The following is a 24,783-nucleotide window of genomic DNA, read 5'->3' on the forward strand; positions in this document are numbered from 1 at the left end:
AGATACCTTGAGAGAAATGAAAATGAAAACACAATGACCCCAAATCTATGAGACATAACCAAAGAAGTTCTAAGTGGGAAATTTATAGTAATACAGGCCTTCCTCAAGATATAGGATAAATGTCCAATAAACAATTTAACCAACACCTAATGGAAATAGAAAAAGAACAAAGCCTAAACAGAGTGCAAGGGAGGAAATAATAAAGATCTGAGTGAAAATAAATGAAATAGAGTCTTGAACAATGGAAAAGATCAACAATAGCTGGTTCTTTAACAAGATATAAAAAAAGAATGTGATAAATCTTTAGCCAGACTCACCAGAAAAAGGTGAATAAATCAGAAGTGACAACCAACACCACAGAAATATAAAGGATTATAACGAATACTATGAACGATTATATACCAACAAATTGGACAACCTGGAAGAAATAGATAAATTGCTGGATACGTACAATTTTCCATGGCTAAATCAGGAAGAAAGAAACTGAACAGATTGAATACTACTAAGGAAATTGAATCAGTAATCTAAATACTCCCAACAATCAAAAGTCCTGAACTGAATAGGTGAATTGTACCAAATTTTTAAAGAAGAATTAATCCTATCTTTCTCAAACTATTCCAAAAAATTGAAGAGGAGGGAAGGCTCCCAAACTCATTTTATGAGGTCAGCATTACCGATAACAGAACCAGACAAGGACACGACAAAAAAACTTATAGGCCAATATCCCTGATAAACATAGATACAAAAACCCTCAACAAATATTAGCAAACCAAATTCAGCAACACATTAAAAACATCATACACCATGATTAAGTGGGATTTATTCCTGGGTTGCAAGGCTGGTTCAATATCCGCAAATCAACACAATACACCACATAAAGAAAATGAAGGTTAAAAATCGTGACGATATCAAGAGACGCAGAAAAAGCATTTGACAAAAATCCAACATCCATTTATGATTAAAAACTCAGCAAAGGGGATAGACGGAACATATCTCAATATAAAGGCCATATATGACACACCCACAGCTACCATCATACTCAACTGAGAAAAACTGAAAGCTTTTTCTTTAAGATCAGGAACAAGACAAGGATGTCCACTCTCACCACTCTTATTCAATATAACATAGGAAGTCCTAGCCACAGCATTCATACAAGAAAAATAAATAAAAGGCATCCAAATTGGAAAGCAAGAAGTAAAACTGTCATTATTTGCAGATGAAATGATACTTTGTAGAGAACCCTAAAGATTCCACCAAAAAACTATTGATAAATGTGGCAGGATACAAAATTAATATTCAATAACCACTTTTATTTTTATATACCAATAGTGAACTATCAGAAAGAAAATCCCATTTATAATTGTGTTTAAAAAAACCAGGAATAAATTTAACCAAAGAGGTAAAAGACCTGTACTCTGAAAACTGTAAGACACTGAAGATGATACAAATAAATGGAAGCATATATCACACTCATGTTGGAGGAATTAATATTGTTTAAAGGTCCATATTACCCATAGGAATCTACAGATTCAATGCAATCCCTGTCAAAATACCAATGGCATCTTTCACAGAACTAGAACAAATTATCCTAAAATTTGTATGAAACCATAAAAGACCCCAAATAGCCAAAGCAATTTGGAGAAAGAAGTTGGAGGTATCATGCTGCCTGATAGCAAACTGTACTACAAGGGTATAATAATCAAAACAGCATGGTACTGGCATAAAAACAGACACATAGATCAATGGAACAGAATAAACCCATGGCTGTCCTGTCAATTAATCTATGACAAAGAAAGCAAGAATATACAATGAGGTAAGGCAATCTATTCAGTAAATGGTGTTGGGAAAACTGGACAGATAACATGCAAAACAAAACCCCAAAAAACTTGTAACTAGACCACTTTCTCACACCATATGTGAGAATAAACTCAAAATGGATTAAAGACTTATATGTATAAGTTTCAAAACCAGAAAACATAGGCAATAAACTCTTTGCTATCACTCTTCGCAATATTTTTTTGGATATATCTCCTCTGGCAAAGGAAACAAAAGCAAAATTTAGCAAGAGGGATTACATTATACTAAAAAGGTTTTTGCACAACAAAGGAAACCATGAACAAAACGAAAAGACAGCTTACTGAATGGGAGAAGATATTTGCCAATGATAACATCCAATAAAGGGTTAATGTCCAAGAAATATAATGAACTCATACAACTTATTACCAAATAAACAATTCAGTTAAAAATAGAGGAACTGAAGAGACGTTTCTGCAAAGCAGACATACAGATCACCAATAAACATATGAAAAGATGCTCAACATCATTAATCATCTGGGAAATGCAAATTAAAACTACAATGAGATATCACCTCACACTTGTCAGAATGGCTATTATCAATAAATTAACAAACAACAAGTGTTGGTGAGGATGTGGAGAAAAGGGAACCCTCATGCAATGTTGGTGGGATTGCAAATTGGTACAGCCACTATGGAAAACAGTATGGAGGGTCCTGAAAAAATAAAAAATAGAACTATTATAAGATCTAGCAATTCCACTTTGGATATTTATCCAAAGAAATCTAAAAGATACATGCACCCCTATATTCATTGCAGCATTATTTACAATAATCGAGATATGGAATCAACCTAAATGTCCATCAATTAAAAAATGGATAAAGAAGATGTGGTACATATACCAATGGAATATTACTTGGCCATAACATAGAATGAAATCTTGCCATTTGTGACATCATGGATGGACCTAGAGGGTATTATACTAGGTGAAATATAGCAGACAAAGACAAAGACCATATGACTCATGTGGAATCCTAAAAGCAAAATAAATGAACAAACAAAACAGAACTCATAAATATGGAGAATAAATTGATGGTTGCCAGATCGGAGGGAGGTTGGAGAGATGGGTGGAAAAGGTGAAAGGATTAAATTGGCACTTAGAAAATAAGTCACAGGATGTACAGTACAGCATAGGGAATATAGACAATAATATTGTTTTAACTCTGTATGGTATCTGATGGGTCCTAGACTTATCAGAGTGATCACTTCGTAAGCACAGAAATGTCTATTCACTATGTTGTACACCTGAAAGTACGGTAATATAATATTGTATGTCAACTGTAATTGAAAAATAATTTATGAAAGGAGTTATTTCTTGCAATCATGAAAGCAAATTCCAGTGTTACATAATAGATAAAAGCAAGCAATAGCACATTCTCTTCTTCCTAATAAAGAAAAAGTACAAGGATAGTCCCTCATGGAAGAATTTTAGTTACAGCATCTGACATGGTACATCAGGTTGCTTTGGCAACAAAAGGATATTTACAACCATAGCGTGTTTCCCTGAAAATAAGACCTAGCCGGACAATCAGCTGTAATATGTCTTTTGGAGCAAAAATTAATGTAAGATCTGGTCTTATTTTACTATAAGACCGGGTCTTTCTAATATACTATATATAATATACAATAACTGGGTCTTATATTTTTGCTCCAAAAGACACATTAGAACTGATTGTCCGGTTAGGTCTTATTTTCGGGGGAAAACGGTATTATTTAACCCCCTTTAACTGCTTATAATGATGCCTTTAATAGATATGTCTATGTTTATGTTATTATTTCCAGTAAAACTGAAGGTGTCCTTAAATGCCAGTTAATAACAAAACAACCTCAAAATAGTGATTCATAGATGGGCAGGGTTGGATATGAACACCAAGCACATGTCTTGGCTTCCATTCTTCTCTCCCACCTCCCAAACCCTATTTCCCTGGTGACTCTGGCATTACTGTTGACAACAAGATATTGCCAAAGATCTGCCTCTCCCTCCACTTCCCACATGACTGAGTTTACCTCCTGGACAAGAGTTACTCCTAGCTCCATCTTTGAGAAGTCCTGACTTTGAACTTGTGATGAGTTTTCTATAATCAGGCTGCTTTTATGGACCAACCCAACATTGATTTTTCTCCAAATTTCAGAGTCAACTTACAAATTTTTTACTAATGTTTGTTTCTTGACAACATAGTCTATTATAATCAGCAGCAAACTACTGAAATAGTTGTGTTTGTGTTGCTGCTGCTGCTAAGTGATTAGGTCTGTTTTTAAGGACAAAACTACTCAATAAAAACAGCCAACTTCTAAAATTTTAAATTCAATGGCCAGAAAAGTGTCATCAAGTACATAGGTATATACTATTTTGTGGCACTTTTTATTGCCTTGTATGATTATTATTTGTCAGCTTGGATGTAAAGACCTTATCTCACATACTTAAAACAGTATCTAAGTATTGGCACACATTAGGAAACAGAAGTAGGCAAAAAAATTAGGCGGAAACTTTGATAGTAATATTGGTCTCTTGTGATCTTTTAGATCAGTAGGCTCCATTATAGGGTTCCTATGCAAGATGATCCAGTGGGATATAGGTATAAAATATTTAAACATCTAGTTAATATTTTTTATTTCATTATTTAAATTTCTGTTTTGTGTATATATGCGCCTTCCAGATTAGTCCAGGCCTGAAGATTCCTTCACGCTGGCTTATTCTCTCTCTTTTGAGTTTTAACGTGATTCTGAGTAAGGCAGAATTATCAGTACCTGTCAGCAGTTGCCTGTTATGAATCACCTGTTGGTTACTTGATTATTTTTGTTAACTGGTTTAATACTTACATTTAGATACAAGAAAGGTGGCTGCAGGATAACCTTACATTAAGAAAAAGAAATGAAGAACTAAAAGAAGTTGAAGAAGAAAGAAAACAACATTTGAAGGAAATGGGTCAAATGCAAGTTTTACAAATGAAAAAGTATGTTTTTAAAAAGTATTTTGTTTCATAAAGGCTTTTATTATTGAATTGTGAAGAATATTCAATACATGTTTTTAAAAAAGGATTAAGCCTTTAGCCTAAGTGTCCCTTGAGACTTACAGGAAGGTGGACAGTATTTTTATGCAAATTTATTTCATGGCCTTACAAATTAAATTAATGAAGAAGTGATATAGAATTTATAGTGATACTGCAAAGATGGGCAGGATTAAAAATGCCACATCTACAGATTTCTGCTAGCCTGCCTCACAAGATAATGGTATTGAGCAAAAAGAATATATGGCCCTGTGGATCCTGCCTGTGTCCGAGCTTGTGCAATCTGTAATATTGCTAATGGAGTTATTGCCAAAGTGATTTGCTGTTGGAGACCCTTTTATGTGGTCCCAGTTGTGATTATGTGCCAACTAGGGCAGGGTGGGGTTGTTTTTTTTGTTTGTTGTTTTTTTAAGATTCATGTGATTCTTCTTTCATCTGGTCTTATTGGTAGTTGCTACCTTCCTAGTGCAGCAGAAAAGATTTTATTCTTGCCTTCTCTGCCTTAGAGTTGCCTTAAGAATTCTGCAAGAACCCGACTGATGCTAAAGCACTAGACTGTTATAAAAAATTGTGCTCGCCAAATACTTTTGAACCACCTCAGCTGGTTAAATATAGGTCTCTCATTCACTCAGCCATTCCTTGTAGATTTTTCGTTTGTCTTCTTGACTTTACACCAAAATCTGAATCAAAGAATGCTTAAGTTTTTCTAAAGGATATAATAAATTGTAATTTTAATTTATAAAACCTAACAAATGGTTAATCCTGTTATTGTAAAAACTCTTAGTTTATCCTGTTATTGTAAAAACTCTTGGTTTGGCTATTTAAAATCTCTTTCATATAACGAGGAAATTAGACTTCATAACTGGAAGCGCTCTTCAGCTTCTTCATTTTTTTATGCTTTAGGACACTGAGACCCAGAAAGTATCACAGGAAATGATGAGGAAAGCCAGGAATGTGACCCAGATATCCCAACTCCCAACCCTCATCTCATTAACGCTGTAATGTTAGTGCTCTCAGTGGAAAGTTGGAAAAAGTAAAGCTTTTAGAAGAAACTTTTAAGTGAAACAATTTATTGTTTGGTACCAAAAACAAAACCAGATATTTTTATAATTCCTTCTGTGATTGGTACATAACAATGCTTTTTGCATCCATTGAAACTACTAAGTACAACTGCTCTTTTCCAAACCTTTCTTCAACCAGGACACAACAAAAATGTCAACAAAACAGATAATCAAGCCAATTCTATAAGGATGTTCATAAACTTGAGAACAGTGGTTGGCATGTGAAAGGATAATTGTTAAGTGAATGAAGATTTTTAAAGGATACATTAAAATCTGTGTTATCTACTAAGTTATCAGAAAAGTTTGGATATTTTACTATTTTGAGTTAGGGTTACGTCTTTTTTGTATACTTGTGTGAGAGAGAACTTGTTTTCCTAAAGGAGTACAAACTTTTAATTATTATTACTGTAGAAATTAGTTTAATTAAGATAAAATTATATTTGTTTTGACATTGTGAAAAAATTATGACAACTATTATTCAATAACTTCTCAGTATTGGTATTTGTATTTTCTCAGTTCACATTGAGAAGTTTGTGAATTTGTAATATTAATCACCAACAGTGCTTTACTTAGGTTAGTCAGTGTCTAAAAGTCAGGAACTTTCTCACTGCTCACATGTTATGAGAGTTCTTTATTCAGCACACAAAAATCAGTTGTTTAGAAAACTGGATGTTTCAGGGATTTGGAAGGAAGAAAATTTTCTTTCATACTGAAGCCTTAAAAAGCAAGGAGAGGTTCTGTTACATGCTGATAAAGAGAATGATAAATGATATTTATCTCTCTAATGAGATCTGGCTTTTCCACTTCAGGCTGCTAAAACCTAAAAATAGTCCTCATTTGTCATTTTTCCTTTTTATAGTGAACATCAGGAATTGGAATCAAAAATAGAAAACATAAAAAGAAATCACAGTTTGGCAATAGGGCGACAGACAGGTTATGAGGAAGAAATTATTCGTTTTAAGAAAGAGCTTCGAGAACCTCAATTTCGAGATGCTGAGGAAAAGTATAGAGAAATGATGATTGTTATGAGAACAACAGAGCTTGTGAATAAGGATCTGGACATTTATTATAAGACCCTTGACCAGTAAGTATTGGGCTGGGGATTTGATTCCCATTGCAGTGAATATCATCTAGTATATTTTAGTCATATTTTCTTCCTTTCTTACTTTTTAATTATATTTCATTCATACCAAAGAATGAAAAACTATATATATGTATGGGATACACGTACATGCTGAAATTATGAAGTTATAATGCATATTATAAGTTATAATGCATGTTAATACTAAGGCGTGTTCATGATACCACCCCCCCACACACACCCAACCCAAGAACTCTACCATTATCACTAACTGGCATCCACTTAAATGCTCCTCCTTATCTCTACCTTCTGACATTCCCACTCCCTGTAACCACTGGCACAGATTTTTGCTTTCTATGCTTTTAAAAAAAAATAATTTTATCATATGTATGTTGTTTTTTCGAGCTTTTTAAAAATGTCGTATTCTGTGTACTCTTCTAGGATTTGCTTTTTTAAATTTTGTTTTTATATGTTCATGTTGCTTGTAGCTGTAGTTCTTTCATCTTCTCTGACGTACAGAATTCTATTGTGGGAATATACCACTATGTATCCATTCTCCTGTAGATGGACAGTCAGTTGTTTCTGGGTCTTTACCCTTGCTGCTAGGAACATTCTTGTCATGTCTGCTGGAGCAAAGGTGTAAGAGATTCCATAGAATATATGTGGGAGTAAACTTTAAGGGTTGCAGGATATGCTCAATTTTACAAAATAATGTTAATTTTTTTGCCAAAGTAATTTTACTAGTTTTCACCACTAGCAAACTAGGATTTTTTAACACATCCTCTGACATTGATTTTTGTCTTAATTTTTGTTAATCTAAGAGGTTTAAAATAGTAAATCATTGTGGTCTTCATTTGCAGTTCTTGATGTCTAATATCATTGAACATATTGTCATGTTTGATCATTTTGTTTCCTCTTTGAAATATTTGTGTCTTTTACCCATTTTTAATGTATCATTGGTCATCTTATTGATTTGCTGGCATTCTTTACCTCTAATACATTTAATTCTTTTTCAGTTATATGTATTACAAATATTTTCTCAAACTTTTTGTGTTTATCCTTTCACTTTCTTATAGTGTCTTTTAATGAACAGATTTGGTTTTAAGGTAGTTGAATTTACCAGTCTTTCCCGGTTAGCTTTTTTTTATGTCTTTATGGAATCCTTCCCTACTACTATGGTTTCTTCAAAATGTTTTAGTTTTGCTTTTCACATTTAAGTATTTAATCTTAAGTTGAATTTTATGTACAATGTGAGGTAGAAATCCAATTTCATTTTTCCCTTATGGATAATCAATCACCCTGGCTCTGTTTATGAGTATCCTTTTCTTAATGATCTGCAGTGTCACGTATGTCATATATCAGAATTTCATATATCAGTTCTGGGTGTTCCATTCTATTTCACTGGTAATTTTGTATATTTCTGTGCCATTGCTGAGACTGTTTTAATTACTACAACTTTATAATATATTCAGCATATAACTGAATTTTGCTTTTTATTCGGTCTGACCATCTTGGTCTTTTAACTAGTGAATTTAGTAATTTCAGTTCATTGTGATGATTACTTAACAGAGTTGTGTTAATTTCTGTCTTGTTTCCTATTCTCTTGCCTTTTGTGGGGTTGAATTATTTTTCTTTATTCCTCTTTTTTCCCTTTGGGTTGTAAATAATATATTCTACCTTAGTTATTTAGGTGTTTACCTTTAAATTTTTAACATGCATATTTTAAAATCAGATGCATTGACTCTCAGAATAGCTCTGGAGCAGCATTATCAGTGTCACCTTGGAACTTGTTAGATAGGTAAGACGGGCAGAGATGCACTCCCACACCCACAGTGTGGAGATTAATAAACATAGCTCAACTTCAGAGGTTCCCCCTGAGGAGCAAGAGGTCTCAGCCCCACACCAGGCTCCACATCCTGGGGCACTGGTGCTGGAAGAGGAGTCTCCATAACATCTGGCTTTGTACACCAGCAGGGATATCTGGGAGAGTTGAAGGGCAGTGGGAGATTGAAATGCTGTTCTTAAAGGGTTTGCACAAAAACTCGCAGAGCTCTATCACAGAGGCAGCAGTTCAAGAAGTGCCTGGGTCATACGGAGAGGAATTAAATTGACTAACTTTAGGATGAGGCTGGAAGGCCAGGCATCAGTTGGAATTCTCTCGGGACGGAAGCATTGGCAGATGTCATTGTTCCTTTGTTGAGCTCTTCTCCTGTAGCAGGCCTCACATAGGTGGGCACAAAATCTGTCACCCTCCACTAACCTGGCTAACACTGTTTGCTTATCCCAGCCAACTTGCTCACCTGGCCAGAGCCTCTTCCAGCAACTCCAGACGCTCCAACAATCACTAGCCAGCCTCAGCCCACACCATAGTTTCCCCTAAACACCCCCACGTTCCACACAAGTGGTGACTGGCCTCGGCTTGCACTGTAGTCTCTCCCAAACACCCTCACACTCAACACAACAGCGGCTAGTCTCAGCTTACATCATAGCTCCCACCCAACAGTTCTACACCTGGCACAAGTGGCAGCTGTCCTTGGCTCAATTATAGTCTCTCCCAAGCGCCTCCAAACCCAGCACAAGTGGGATCAGCCGCAGTTCACATTATCATAGTTCCTACCAAGTGGCCCCAAACCTGGTACAAGTGGCAGCAGCTGGCTGCAACCCACACCACAGCCCTTCCCAAGAGGCTCCAGACCTGACATACCTGGTGGCCAGCCACAACTGCACCAGAGCCCCACCCAAGCAGCTCCACAAGTGACACACCCAATGGGCAACCTCACCTGGCATCAGAGTCCTGCTGGAGGGATTTCTGCTCCATGGGACCAGCCCCCGCACAACAGCTCTTCCACTATAGTCAGCCAGTCCTCACAGCCAGGAGGCCTAAGGAACAAGCCCACCCACCGACATGCCGCAGCAGTCACAGCCCACTACAACAGGAGGGCACACACAACCCACACAGGACACCCGTGGAGCATCTGGTTATGGTGACGAGGGGAGACTGTGCCACTGGGCCAAACAGGACGCCTACATAAGTCTTTCAAGACTGGGAGACGTAGCAGATCTACCTAATACATAGAAACACACAGAGAAACAGCCAAAATAAGAAAATAGAGAAATATATTCCAAATGAAAGAATAGGACAAAACTCCAGAAAAATAACTAAATGAAACAGACAAGCAATCTACCAAATAAAGAGTTCAAAACAATGGTTATAAAGATTCTCAAACGCAAGAGAAGAATAGATGAACTCAGTGAAAACTTCAACGAAGAGGCAGAAAATATTAAAAAGAACCAATCAGAACTAAAAAATACCATAACTAAAATGAAAAATACACTAGAGGAAGTAACCAGCAGGTTAGATGATGAAAAAAAACAAATCAGTGATCTGGAAGACAAGGTAATGTAAATCACCCAATTGGAACAGCAAAAAGAAAAAATTTAATGAGGATAGTTTAACGGACCTCTGGGACAACATCAAGTGTATCAACATTCTCATCGTAGGGTTCCAAGAAGAAGAAGAAGAGAGAGAAAGGGATAGAAAACCTATTTGAAGAAATAACGACTGAAAACTTTCCTGACCTGGTGAAGGAAATAGACATACAAGCTCAGGAAGTATAGAGAGTCCCAAACAAGATGAAGCCAAAGAGGCCCACTCCAAGATACATCATAATTAAAATGCCCAAAGTTAGCGATAAACAGAGACTCTTAAAAGTAACAAGAGAAGAGCAGTTATGTACAAGGGAGCCCCCGTAAGACCAGCAGCTGATTTTCAACAGTAATTTTGTAGGCCAGAAGGGAATGGCATGATAGATATAATCTACATGATGAAAGGGGGGGAACCTACGACCAGTAATACTCCCCAGCAAAATTATTACTCATAATTAAAGGAAAGATAAAAAGTTTCTCAAACAAGCAAAAACTAAAGGAGTCGATTACCATTAAACTAGCATCACAAGACATGTTAAAGGACTTTCTTGAAGTGGAAAAGAAAAGGCCAAAACTGAAAATAAAATATAGGAAAGAAAAAAAAATCTCACTGATAAAGGCAAATACTTAACTAAAAGTAGTGGGTCAATGAATTACAAAGCTATTATGTTGTACAAAAGTAATTTAGGTTTTTGCAATTATTTTTAACCTTTTAAACTGCAATTACTGGGCTGGCACGGTGGCTCAGGCGGTTAGAGCTCCACGCTCCTAACTCCGAAGGCTGCCGGTTCTATTCCCACATGGGCCAGTGGGCTCTCAACCACAAGGTTTCTGGTTCAATTTCTCAACTCCCGCAAGGGATGGTGGGCTCCGCCCCCTGCAACTATGATTGAACACGGCACCTTGAGCTGAGTTGCCGCTGAGCTCCTGGATGGCTCAGTTGGTTGGAGCGCATCCTCTCAACCACAAGGTTGCTGGTTCGATTTCTGCAAGGGATGGTGGGCTGTGCCCCCTGCAACTAGAAAACGGCAACTGGACCTGGAGCTAAGCTGCGCCCTCCACAACTAAGACTGAAAGGACAACAACTTGAAGCTGAATGGCACCCTCCACAACTAAGATTGAAAGCACAACTTGAAGCTGAACGGCACCCTCCACAACTAAGATTGAAAGCACAACAACTTGACTTAGAAAAAAGGCCTGGAAGTACACACTGTTCCCCAATAAAGTCCTGTTCCCCTTCCCCAATAAAAAAAAAAAACTGCAATTACTTTTGTACCACCCTAATAATATGAAGGTTAAAAGACAAAAGTAATAATATCATGTGTAAATACAATAATAAATTAAGGGATACATACACAAAAGTATGTAAAATATATACAAAAGATGTAAAATATGACAAAAACAAATTTGAGGGGTTGAGTAAAAAGTGTAATGTGATTTTAGAATGCATTTGAACTTTTATAAGTGACCATCAACTTAAAGTAGACTGTTATAAATAAAATTTGTATATGAATCTCATGGTAACCAAAAAACAAAAAATCTATAATATATATTGGGTGCACAATAAAAAGAGGAATACAAACCACTATAGAAAGTCATCAATGTACAAGAGGAGAGAGAGAAGAAGAAAGGAACAGAAGAACCACAAAAATAACCAGAAAACAATAAAATGGCAATAACTATATACCTATCAATAATTACTTTAAATATAAATGGACTAAATGCTTCAATCAAAAGGCATAGAGTGGCTGAATGGATTAAAAAGAAAAAGAAAAAGACCAACGCATATGCTGCCTACAAGAAACTTGCTGAAGATCAAAAGATGCATACAGGATGAAAGTGGAGTAATAGATAAAGATATTTAATGGAAATGGAAAAAAGATGGGGTAGCAGTACTACGTCAGACAAAATAGACTTTAAAACAAAAACTGTAACAAGAGACAAAGAAGGGAATTACATAATGATAAAGGGATAAATCCAATAAAAGGATATAACTCTTGTGAACATCTATTCACACAACATAGTATCACCTAAATACATAAAACAAATATTAACAGACATAAAGGGAGAGATCAGTAGTAATACAATAATGGTAAGGGACTTTAACACCCCACTTACATCAATAGATAGATTGTCCAGACTGAAAATCAATAAGGAAACGGTGGCCATAAGTGACACATTAGAGCAGGTGAAGTTAATAGACATTTACAGAACATCCCACCCAAAACAATGCACATTTTCTTCAAGTGCACACAAAATAGTTTCCTTTAGAGAACAACATGTTAGTCTGTAAAACAAGTCTCAGTAAATTTAAGAAGATTGAAATTATATCAGGCAATTTCTCCCATCATAATAGTATGAAACTAGAAATCAATTACAAGAAGAAAACTGGGGAAAAACACAAACATGGAGTAAACAACATGCCAGGAATAAGGTTAAGATTGTTTGAAAATTTTTTTGTTCCCTAAGGAGTAGGCTTGTATTGCTATAAAAGGGGGAATTTATAGCAATACAAGCCTACTCCTTAGGGAACAAAAAAATTTTCAAACAATCTTAACCTTATTCCTAAAAGAACTAGGAAAAGAACAAATAAAGCCCAAAGTGAGTAGAAGGAATGAAATAGTAAAAGATCAGAGCAGAAATGAACGAAATAGAAAATTTAAAAACAATAGAAAAAAATCAATGGAACTAAGAGTTGATTCTTTAAAAAGGTAAAGAAAATTCATAAACCTTTAGCCAGACTCATGAAGGAAAACAGAGCCAAAATAAATAAAATCAGAAATGAAAGTAGAAAAGTGACAACCGACACCACAGAAATACAAAGTATTATAAAGGAATACTGCAAACAATTTTATGCCAGCAAATTGGACAACATAGAAGAAATGGATAAATTCCTAGAAACAAAATCTTCCAAGACTGAATCAGGAAGAAATAGAAATTCTGAACAATCAATTACTAGTAACAAAATTGAATCATTAATCAAAAAACTCCCAACAAACAAGTCTTAGACCAGATGGCTTCACAGGTGAATTCTATCAAACATTCAAAGAAGCATTAATACCTCCACTTCTCAAACTATTCCAAAATTTGAAGAGGAGGGATAGCTCCCAAACTCATTTTTCGATGCTAGCATTATCCTGATAACAAAGCCAGCAAAAGAAACTAAAATAGAAAATTACAGGCCAATATTCCTGATGAACATAAATGCAGAAATTCTCAACAAAATATTAGTAAACTGAATTCAATACATTAAAAAGCTCATACACCATGATCAAGTGGGATTTACTCCAGGTATGTAAAGTTGTTCATTATACACAAATCAATTAACGTGATACACCACATAAACAAACTAAATGATAAAAATCATATATTAATAGATGCAGAAAAAGCTTTTGACAAAATTCAGCACCCATTTATGATTTTAAAAAAAGAACTCTTAGCAAAGTGGGTACAAAGGGAACATACTTCAACATAATAAAGGCCAGATAGCAAACCCACAGTTGACATCATAATCAGTGGTGAAAACCTGAAAGCTTTTCAATACAAGGATGTCCACTTTCACCACTTTTATTCAACATAGTATTGAAAGTCCTAGCTACAGCAGTCAGACAAGAAAAAGTAATAAAAGGCATCCAGATTGGAAAGGAAGAAGTAAAACTATCACAATTTGCAGAGGATAAGGTACTATATAGAGAAAACCCTAAAGATTCCATCAAAAGACTATTTGAACTAGTAAAGAATTCAGTAAAGTTGCAGTATACAAAATTAATATTCAGAAATTGGTTGTGTTTTTATACACTAATAACGAACTATAAGAAAGAGAAGTTAAGAAAACAATCCTATTTACAGTTGCATCAAAAAGATCTGTACTCTTAAAACTATCTGACATTAATGAAAAAAAATTGAAAAAGACACCACTAAGTGGAAGGATGTACTGTGCTCAGAGATTGGAAGAATTAATATTGTTAAAATGTCCATATTACCCGAAGCAATCTTCAGATTCAGTGCAATATTTATCAAAATACCTTTGGCATTTTTCACAGAACCAGAACAAATAATCCTAAAAATTTTGTGGAACCACAAAAACAAAACAACAAAAAACCCCCAAACCTTAATAGCCAAAGCAATCTTGAGAAAGAAGAACATAATTGGAGGCTACCTGATTTCAAACTACACTACAGAGCTATAGTAATCAAAACAGCATGGTACTGGCATAGAAACAGACACGTAGAGCAATGGAACAGAATATAGAGATCCCAGAAATAAACCCATGCCTATATGGTCCATTAATCTATGACAAAGGAAGCAAGAATGTACAATGGGATAAAGACAATCTATTCAATAAACGGTGCTGGGGAAACTAGGCAGATACATGCAAAAAAATGAAACTAGATGACCTTTTTGCACCATATACAAGAATAAACTCAAAATGGATTAGACTTAAATGTGAGGCCTGAAACCATCAAACTCCTAAAAGAAAACATAGGTAGTAAACTCTTTCACATTGCTCTTAGCAGTATTTTTTTAGATGTATCTCCTCGGGCAAGGGAAACAAAAGAAAAAATAAATAAATGGAATTATATCAAACAAAAACTTTTGTACCGCAAAGGAAACCATGAACAAAACAAAAAGATAACCTACTGAATGGGAGAAGGTATTCACAAATGATTTATCCAAAAAGGGGTTAATGTCCAAAATATATAAAGAACTCATACAACTGAACATCAAAAAAATCCAATTAAAAATGGGCAGAGGACCTGAATAGACATTTCTCCAAAGTGGACATACAGATGGCCAACAAACCCATGAAAAGATGTTCAATATCACTCATCGTTAGAGAAATACAAATCAAAACCACCTCACACCTGTAAGAATGGCTATTATCCAAAAAGAAGTTGTAATAGATGTGAGGATGTGGAGAAAAAGGTACCCTCGTGCACTATTATTGGTGGGATTGTAAACTGGTACAGCCACTATGGAAAACAGTATGCAGGTTCCTTAAAAAATTAAAAGTAGAACTACCATATGATTCAGCAATCCCATTACTGGGTATTTATCCGAAGAAATCAAAAACACTAATTCAGAAAAATAAATGCACCCTTGTGTGTATTGCAGCATTATTTACAGTAGGCAAGATATGGAAGCCATTTAGGTGTCCATCAGTAGATGAATAGATAAAGAGGATGTGATAGGTATATACAACGTAATATTACCCAGCCATAAAAAAAAGAAATGAAAACTTGCCATTTCCAACAACACGGATGGATCTAGAGGGTGTTATGCTAAGTGAAATAAGTCAGAGAGAAAGACAAATGCCATATGATTTCACTTACAAGATGTGATCAAAAACTACAGCGAATGTTTAAAAATGTATTACAGTAAAAGACACATTGCCATTAATCCCCCTCAAAGTACTCCCCCTTGAACACACTTATCCCATCATCCCTCTTTCTGAAGCAGTTCTGGAAGTGCTCTTTTGTGAGTATCTTTCGTTGAGCTGTTGTGGCTGCCTCGATGTCCTGAATCGATTCAAAACGTTTACCTTTCGTGATCATTTTGACTTTGGGGAAGAGCCAGAAGTTGCATGGTACTAGATCCGGTGAATAAGGTGAAGGAGGACACACCATAATGTTTTTATTGGACAGAAATTGCCATACCAGAAGTGATGTGTGACACGGAGCCTTTCTGTTGTGATCAAAAACTATGGTGAAGGCTGCTGCTGAGTCCCATCCAACAGAAAGGCAAAGATCTTCAATACGGGAAGTGGCACGTCGAACCTTAGTAACAGTGTGTGACAATTTCAACTTGTTCGGTGCAGTCAGTCGGATATGAGCTACAGTTGAGAAAAGGTGTGTTTTAAAGTGTGCTGTAAATTATCTTCCATCACGACAATGCTCCGTGTCACACATCACTTCTGGTATACGGCAATTTCTGTCAAATAAAAACATTATGATGTGTCCTCAGACACCTTATTCACCGGATCTGGCACCGTTCGACTTCTGGCCCTTCCCCAAAGTCAAAATGATTCAGGACATCGAAGAAGGTGTGACAGCTCGACTAAAGACACTCATGAAAGAAGACTTCCAGAACTGCTTCAGAAAGTGGTAAGAACAATGGGATAAGTGTGTTCAAAGAGAGGGGGAGTATTTTGAGGGGGATTAATAGCAATCTGTCTTTTACTACAATAATTTTTTTTTTAATTTTAAACATTCACCATATTTTTTTATTACACCTCGTACATGTGGAATCTAAAAAACGAATTAAACAAAACAAGAACTAACTCATAGGTACAGAGAACAAAACTGATGGTCGTCGAATAGAAGTGGGTGAGGGAATGGGTGAAAAGGTGGAGGGGATTAAGTACAAATTGCCATTATAAAAGTAGTCATGGGATGTAAAGTACCGCATAGGCAATATAGTCAATAATACTGTAATAACTGTTGCGAGATGGGTACTAGACTTCTCAGATGATCACTTTGTATGGTATCTAAATGTCTTATCACTATGTTGTATATCCAAAACTAATATAATATTGTATGTCAACTATAATTTTCAATAATTTTTTTAAAAATCAGAAACTCACTGAAATTAAAAAAAAAAGTGACCCAACCCTTGAATTGGGCAAAATAGATATTGTTAATCACTTCCAGAACAATCTCAGTGGCCTGATTGGAACCAGACTTTGGAGTTGGATGAGGAAAGGATGGGTTGTAAGAAATGGAGTCAATGAATATAGATAATTCTTGCAACAAGTTCTTCTGTAAAGGGGAGCAGTAAAATGGGGTCATGGCTAAAGGGGAATGAGGGGCCCAGTTAGGTAAGTTAGATGGGTTTTGTTTTCAATTTTACTTGCACATATTCTGCTACAAAGTAGCTCTTCCACTTACTTAGTACATTGACCGCCGACCTGGGTTTCATATGCAGTAACTGAATAGGAAACTACACCTAGGAGCCCTCCAGATGTCTTTACAGACCCCGAGGGCCAGTGACAGCAGGAAGAAGAGGAACACTTTCAGTAAGGCACCCGTTCATTCATAAATCCCTGTTCTGTTCTCTCTTGTCAGGCTCTGGAAGATAGAGATATCATGCCATCCCTCCTGCAAACTGCTACCAGCCCAGTAGGGGAGACCATAGTCTGTGTTTGACCTGGGCCTTAACTAATGAAGGAAGGGCATTTCAGTAGAGAAAAGTGCCTCCATCACAGAGGCATCACACTGAATAGAGTGAGGATATGTGAGGGGTTAGCTTGCGGAGGCAGGGAAGTACAGGGGTACTTTCCAGCAATTAGGCTTACTTAAGGGGTAAAGCTAAGCTGTTTACTAAGTTCTGTTATCTGGTAATCGGAAGAAAAGAAGTGGTAAGTTTTCCCCCAAATTGAGTCTTTGTGGGCTTGTGCCTGCCAACGGTGGCCTTCTTAAAGTTTATACTATGAGCCTTAACTCTGCCTTCTCACCTAGAATAAAGTGAGGTACAAAATTTCCCTCGTTGTTTCACCTCTTAGAATGAAGCATTCAGTCAGTGCAATTGTTGCATTCAGCCTTCTATTCAAGGTAACACAGGAAATTAGCAATGCATTTTCAAGAAAAGCAGATTGCCATCTGTTATTAGTAATCATCTAAAAACATCACTGATTGTAAGTATTGCCAGTGGTCAGAGACACACTAGATGAGAAGGGGGAAATTATCCATCATTTAGAATGTATAACTCCTTGCCTCCTTAATAGAGAACGTCGATTAAAATTAAATGATTGTAGAATATATCACTCAAAATATACTGTTCTACCCTATGCCCAGTGTTCCACTGTCATTCTTCTCCGAACATGGACTGTTGCGTAGTAAGCCACACTTCTTCTGAGACTGAGAAGTACAGACATGTAACTTTTACAGTTTTGCATCCAAGGCAGCCAAATTGAGTCTGTTCAGAGCCTGGCTCGTGGCACGTGCATGGAGGACGTGGCTGGGCCCACTTCTCACAGCCATCGTTCTCATCCTCACCATGGATGTGCAGTTTCACATCAGCAGCCCCTGAAGCATCAAGCGGGTTGATTTCAAAACCAAAAGATAGGCAGTGGCTTTTTACACTCACTGCAGTTTTTTTAACCAAATATTTATCTTACACTTGTGGTTGAACTATTGCCTGAATTTTAAAAGCTGATTTTTTGGGGAGTCTGGCTAAAGTAAATTAATTCAATAGTTTTAAGGGTTTTAAGAATTTAGTTTAATAGTCTTAAGGATTTTATCTTGAAAAAGTCATTTTTCTTTTAAATGTGCAACTTAAGTGTGACAAATCAGGGATTTTGAGTTTTGCTAGATAATGAAAATCTTTATTAATTTGGAACATGAAACTCAGAATGTGATACTCATGATACCATTTCCCTGATATGAGAGGGCTTTCTCTGAAATTTTGAGAGAAAGGAATTTTTCACAATAGTAAGTACCAGGGCAGTTGGGAAGAGTATCCAATGTAATAATGAATAACAACGGTCACAGTCAATTTTTTAGCAACTCAAAGTTTGATACAATTTTAAATACAAGGATGAGAATAATGTTGTATAATCTTTATAAGTATAATCTTTTATACTTTTTTCATCTTGGTTAATTTTTATTAACTTACTATATCTTCATACTTCTGAACTAACATTTTTTATTACAGAGGCATGTTTGTATTTGGCCCTCTTAATCAATATTTTATTCAAGAAAATAGCTTGAGACTCTGGAAATCCAGTTCAAGGTTTGCCATTTTATGTGTACTTCTCATTTTGAGCATCAGTTCACATTTTGCAAAATGGTAGTTAACTTTACTCAGTACCTTGAGTGCTGGAGATGTCAGGGGTGTCCAAACTTTTTTCAACGTTTTTCACCAAGGGCCATATGCGGTAAAACACACAAACAGCCGGGCTACTCACTCGAGGTGAAGTACGTATTGCCTCACCTGGTTTATTTAAGTAAACTAAATATATTTTTGGAATTTGCTGCGGGCCAATTAACAATGGATTATGGGCCGCAGTTTGGACACCCCTGGTTTAAATAATGAAAGAAGCCAGACCTGGAAAGGTCTTTTCCTGGCAGCTGAGGTTTTGGGTCTGTGTAGATGATATTTTTCCAACCCCTTAGATACTGCTCTCTAATGATTGCATTTCAGACATTCAGTTCTCTGCTAACGACTAAATCGTAAGATGATTTAAAAAGTGGCCTCAAAGCAGCAGCAAAAACCCTGAACTATTGTCCTGTGGAGGCCTAACCTGTTTCATTTGTGATGTCAAACTAGAACACGTGTATGCTTAGGAAGAAGATAACTCAGAAGCCTTTCATTAAATGTCCAAGTGTGGGATGCAGTTGGACAGCTTAGAACAAAAAGGAAAATCATCTCATTGCCGGGGCAGCAGCCATGGTATAAAGGTGCTAAAGGGCAGTACAGTCATCCTAACATTTAAAGGAGGTGTCTGTATAAAGAAGGGAGAGGGACATGGAGGCAGACAGCTCCACACACTACACTGGCGTGTGTCTTTTTCTATCTCTCTCTCTCTTTAATAGACTTTTTAGAGCAGTTTTAGGTTCACAGCAAAACTGAGCAGAAAGTACAGAGATTTCCCATATTCCTCCCCCACCCAACAACCAAAGCTACATGATTATCAGCATCCTTCACCAGAGTGGCACATTTGGTGAACCTACATTGACATGTCATAATCACCCCAAGTCTGTAGTTTTCATTAGGGTTCACTCTTGGTGTTGTACATTGTATACGTAAGTTTTGACAAATGTACAATGATGTGTATCTACCATTATAGCATACAGACTAGTTTCACTGGCACACGTCTTTTTGTCTTTCTGCCTCAAGGTACCCTCTTTCAAACAGGAAATGGGTAGGCCCTTGTCATTTGTAAGGATCACGTCTAAGACTTTCATGAATCACCAAAATTATCAATACTAATAAAGCCATCATTTGTCCTCATAGAATGCCAGCTATTACTGAAATTTTTAAGGAAGTCTATCAGATTCTTAAGAGTATTTAAATATAAGACCAAATAATTTATAACCCACTATATTCTTAGATCTTAGACCCTTACACTTTCTTTTGGGACTCAGTTTTCACAAAACATACCACTTCATATGAGTTTGTATATGCATTCAGCTGGGCGATTGCGTCCCAGGCACAGGGTGGGGCTGATGACCACTTACCCACAGTTTCCAGCCCATGAAATTCATATCTTTGCCTCAGTAGAATGATTGTTTACTAGAGGTCATGGTCCTTCAAGGTCATTCTTAAATGATAATTACCTGTAAAGTCCAGGTGCTAAAAGAGGTTAATTTGTGGGCCTGTATCTGTCAGTCAACAATCTGCTCTCACAGGGTTTCTGCGCAGTAGTGTTTCAGAGCTGCTTGTTTCCCACAGTCCCTCCTAAGTCAGACCCTCCACATTCTTACCTGTATTATTGGGGTAGCTTCCCCCACCTCTTACCCCTCCTTTCAGGTTATTATACTTCTACCAGGTTAAATTTTCCTAAAGGTGGTGGTCTCTGTTCCCTGCTAATTTTAGGACAGAGTTCCATAGCTGGCCTTTCCCATTTCTTCTCTCAGTACTCACTGTGTTCTAAACAAACTGAACAATTGTATTCCCTTAAGACTTTCACAGTTTCCCATGTGATCTCTCCTTCTTGGAATGTTACCTTGATGAAGCCCTTCCCATAATTTTTCCTTCCTTTGTGCTCCATAATATTTTGTACGACTTCCACCACTTAACCCATTCAGCCTTGTATCACAGATATTTATGCTTCCCTGTATTCCATTACTGCAATGACAACATGCCAATGACAACATGGTTCATTTCCATGACACTGTCTAACATTTATTCAGCACTTAAATATTGTTACATTGGTGACATTTTATTTCCCTCAGAGTGCTTTTGCATGTATGTTCACACAAATATATCGTTTTTGTTTTTATGTGAATAGTATCACACTAGTTATTTTTCTGTTGTCTTTTTCATTCATTTCACATGCAATGAAAATCTTTTACGTTCATATATGTAAGTATCCCTTTCTCAATGTCTGCATTTCATATTATCACTCTCTAATTTTTGCCAATCTGCTTACATAAAAAAATGCTCTCACTTTAATTTGCATTTTCCTGTTGACTAATGAGTTTAAAGATCTTTTCATACATTGGCTATTTGTATTTCTTCTCTGAGAATTGCCTATTCATATCTCTTTGCCAATTAGACTGTCTTTTTCTTAGTGATTTGTACCACTTTTTTTTAATATTCTGGATATTAATCCTTTTCATGTACATTGCAAGTAGTTATTCCTAGTTAGTCATTTGTCCTTTAACTTTCTCTATTGTCTTATTTGTGACTTAATTTTTAGGTAGGCAAATCTTTAGTCTTTTTATTTATGGCTTCTTGATTAGAAGGGCCTTCCCAATCCTAAGATTATAAAATGTTTTCTTCTGATAGTTTTATTTAACTTTTAATCCTCCTTCATTTGGAGTTTGAGGTTTGATAAAGGATAGTGATATAAGTTTATTTTTTCGTCTCTCCAACACTTAAAACCTTTCCTATTGATTTAAAATGTCATTTATAAACTAAAGTTCTATATGTATTTGGTTTTATTTTGTTTTATTCCTGCCCCAGTACTGTGATTTTATTCTTCTGAAATATAAACTTTAGAGTCACCTTATGAATTTCATTTAAAAAAATGTTTTTAATCTTGTTGGGAGTTTTGTTTGGATTGCATTTACTTTATGGATTACTGAGGAAAATGGACATCTTTGCGATACTGTATCTCCCATTTTAGACCCTACAGTATGTCTCTCCCATTTAATCAGCTCTTTTTGTGCTATTGTCGAGCTTTATAGCGTTTTCCTCTAGATCCTGTACCTGTTAGATTCTTAGGTGTTTCATAGTTTTTATTGCCATTGTCAATAGGGTCCTTTTTCCTATCATGTTTCCTATTGGATTTTGCTACTCGACAGTAAAACTGTTAATTTTGTATGTTTATTTCTGACCACCTTATTAATAGTTTTTCAGTTGATTTCTTAGGGTTTCTATACAGTTATATCACCTGCAGAAAGTTTTGGGATTTTTTTTCTCCTCATTTATTCTTCATTTCTTTTTATTATCTTACTGAATTGTTAGGGCTCTCCAGGACATTATTTTAGCATAGCTGTAATAAGAAGCCTCTCTCTCTTGTTCTTAGCTTTCAGAGGAACACTTCTGTGTATTTTAATATTAAATTTGAAGCTGCTGTGGATATCAGATAGAGTCATTTTGTCATATTAAGAAAATTTTCCTCTGTTTTCTTTGAGGATTTTAATCAAAACTTAGTGTTATAACAAATACTTTTTGACAGCTATTGAGATAATCAGTTTTTTTCTTTTAATCCATTAATGCAGCAAATCATCTTCAACTTTTTTTCCTGTTGTACTATTCTTGCTTTCTTGGGGTAAACACTACTTGGTCATGATATATTTTTTTTCATACCCTCACTAAATTTGACTTTATTTAGGATGTTTGTATCTATATTCATAAGCAAAATAGGCTTATACATTTTTCTTTTTGTTTTCTCCTTGCTATGTAATACTTTATGTACTCGAGAGCTAAGTGTAACTTGAAGATTTGATAACATTTACTCATAAAACTATCTGAGCTTGGTGGCTTTAAAGATGGCATTTTGACTGCCTTTCTTTAATTCTCATATTCAAGGGCTGTTAATATCCTCACTACTTTTCTCTCTGACCTTGAACAAGTTCCCAACTTCGTCAAATCTCACTTTTCTTAATGGTAAAATGAAGATAACCAGACCTAACTCCCAGGATTGTTGTAAGGATTAAATGAGATAACATGATTGTTTAGCATAATTGTGTCTCACATAAGGTAATCTCATCAATAGTAAGAACTATTATTATTGTTATTCCCTCAAGTGGATTAATGGAGTCACCTTCACCATCCCCTGCTGTTGCACTGTGGGGCTGTAAACTCAAACTAGATAGAGAGGATACAAAAGCTAAAGGTTCAGCCAGCAGTGGTAGGCATTGGCAACTATCTGATACACCCCTTGCTGACTGTAGATCTTTCTCAGGACTAAAGCTTTTTCCTGCAGTGCTGTCTCAGCAGGCCTACCGACAGGCGAGGGTGCAACCCCTCTGTTGTACAGGGAGCCATGGCAGAGGGGATTTGCAGCCTGGATGCCCACGCCCCACCTGGAGCTTGTTGGAAGTGCTTATTTATGTTATTTATGGAAGATTTTTAACTGGAATGGAAAGATGACTATTTTAAAAAGTCATTTCCAAAATCAGGATTATAAAGTATAAAGCTATGGATTACATGAACATTCTGAGGTTTTCTTCTTTCTTTTTTTAGCAAATACTTAGAAGTTTTGTCTCCACCCTTTAAAGGGAGTATAAAATGTTAGACTGAGGTAGATATATAAAGTAGAAAATGGAGACTTGTTGCATTCTCATCAACAAGTAAAATACGGTTTTTCCCAGTCTTTATTACTTCAGAATCCTTCATCTGATATTTAAAATGTATTTATGTTGAGTCATTTCTTTCTCTTTTGCTGGTGAACCAGAAGATCACGAAATGATTATGCAGAGGCAGTAGCATTACGTTCAGTTTCTTTTTTTGTATATATCAGATAAGAGGCTTGCAAATGGAAGTAAGGCCTCCTCACATCCTTTGTATGGTAGTGGCAGTGATGTTTTCCTCTTTGTCACTGGTGCAACATTTATTAGTTCATAAACCCACTTCCAAAGAACCTAAGGGCTTTTTGATGAAAAGTAGTAAGAACAGTGTCAGATTTTGACAGGCTACTTTTGTTTTTTACAAACATTTCTTTTTAGTGTTCAGAAACTACTAGTTTTTTAACAGTGTTTCAGGGGAGCAGGAAGGGGTACACATATTCGGAGTTACGATTTCTCCATCTTCTAGGAAGGGAAAATAAAAGTTCTGAGTTTCAGTTCAGCTTAAGCCTCTAAATCACCCTCTCTGAACGAAAGCTTCTAGTGGATGAAAACCTCACAGATCTGAGAAATAAAAGCAGCCTGAGAGGCTGACTTTTGGTAAACCTTGACAGTAACAGAAGAGGAAAAGGGCAGTTGCAAAGACTCGCCTATCTCCCCATAGACTAAGGGACCCTGTACACCTCCCTCACTCCTTTAACTCACTCCCATCCAGCAGCCGGTCTTCCTGTGTGACCTGTGGTCAGCAGTGGAAACAGGCCTTCCGATAAGGCTAAGGAAAAGTCTATAAAACTGCTTTCTGAAAATTTCACTATGTTTAAGTATGTATATAAGGGAGTGTTTGTCATATCATAGTAAAAACAGAGAAGGGTGGGGACCCTGGGGCACTGGAAAGAT

At 36.2% G+C, this 24,783-nt stretch overlaps 1 protein-coding gene across 2 annotated transcripts in view; it reads left to right on the forward strand.

Annotated features, from left to right (window-relative positions):
- The window catches only part of RAD50 (RAD50 double strand break repair protein), a 91,154-nt gene that overhangs the window by 58,939 nt on the left and 7,432 nt on the right, over positions 1 to 24,783 (forward strand). Inside the window, exons 20-22 of one of the 2 annotated variants that reach the window (XM_081034908.1) lie at positions 4,680 to 4,807; positions 6,782 to 7,006; positions 16,394 to 16,514. In XM_081034908.1, coding sequence (XP_080891034.1) covers positions 4,680 to 4,807; positions 6,782 to 7,006; positions 16,394 to 16,454 — 414 coding nt within the window. In that variant the 3' untranslated portion in view covers positions 16,455 to 16,514. Of the gene's footprint in view, positions 1 to 4,679; positions 4,808 to 6,781; positions 7,007 to 16,393; positions 16,515 to 24,783 lie in introns of those variants that run through there. The other variant, XM_081034907.1, reaches the window with a different exon arrangement.

The sequence above is a fragment of the Rhinolophus hipposideros genome (assembly GCF_964194185.1).
Source record: "Rhinolophus hipposideros genome assembly, chromosome: 23".
Taxonomy (NCBI): Eukaryota; Metazoa; Chordata; class Mammalia; order Chiroptera; family Rhinolophidae; genus Rhinolophus; species Rhinolophus hipposideros.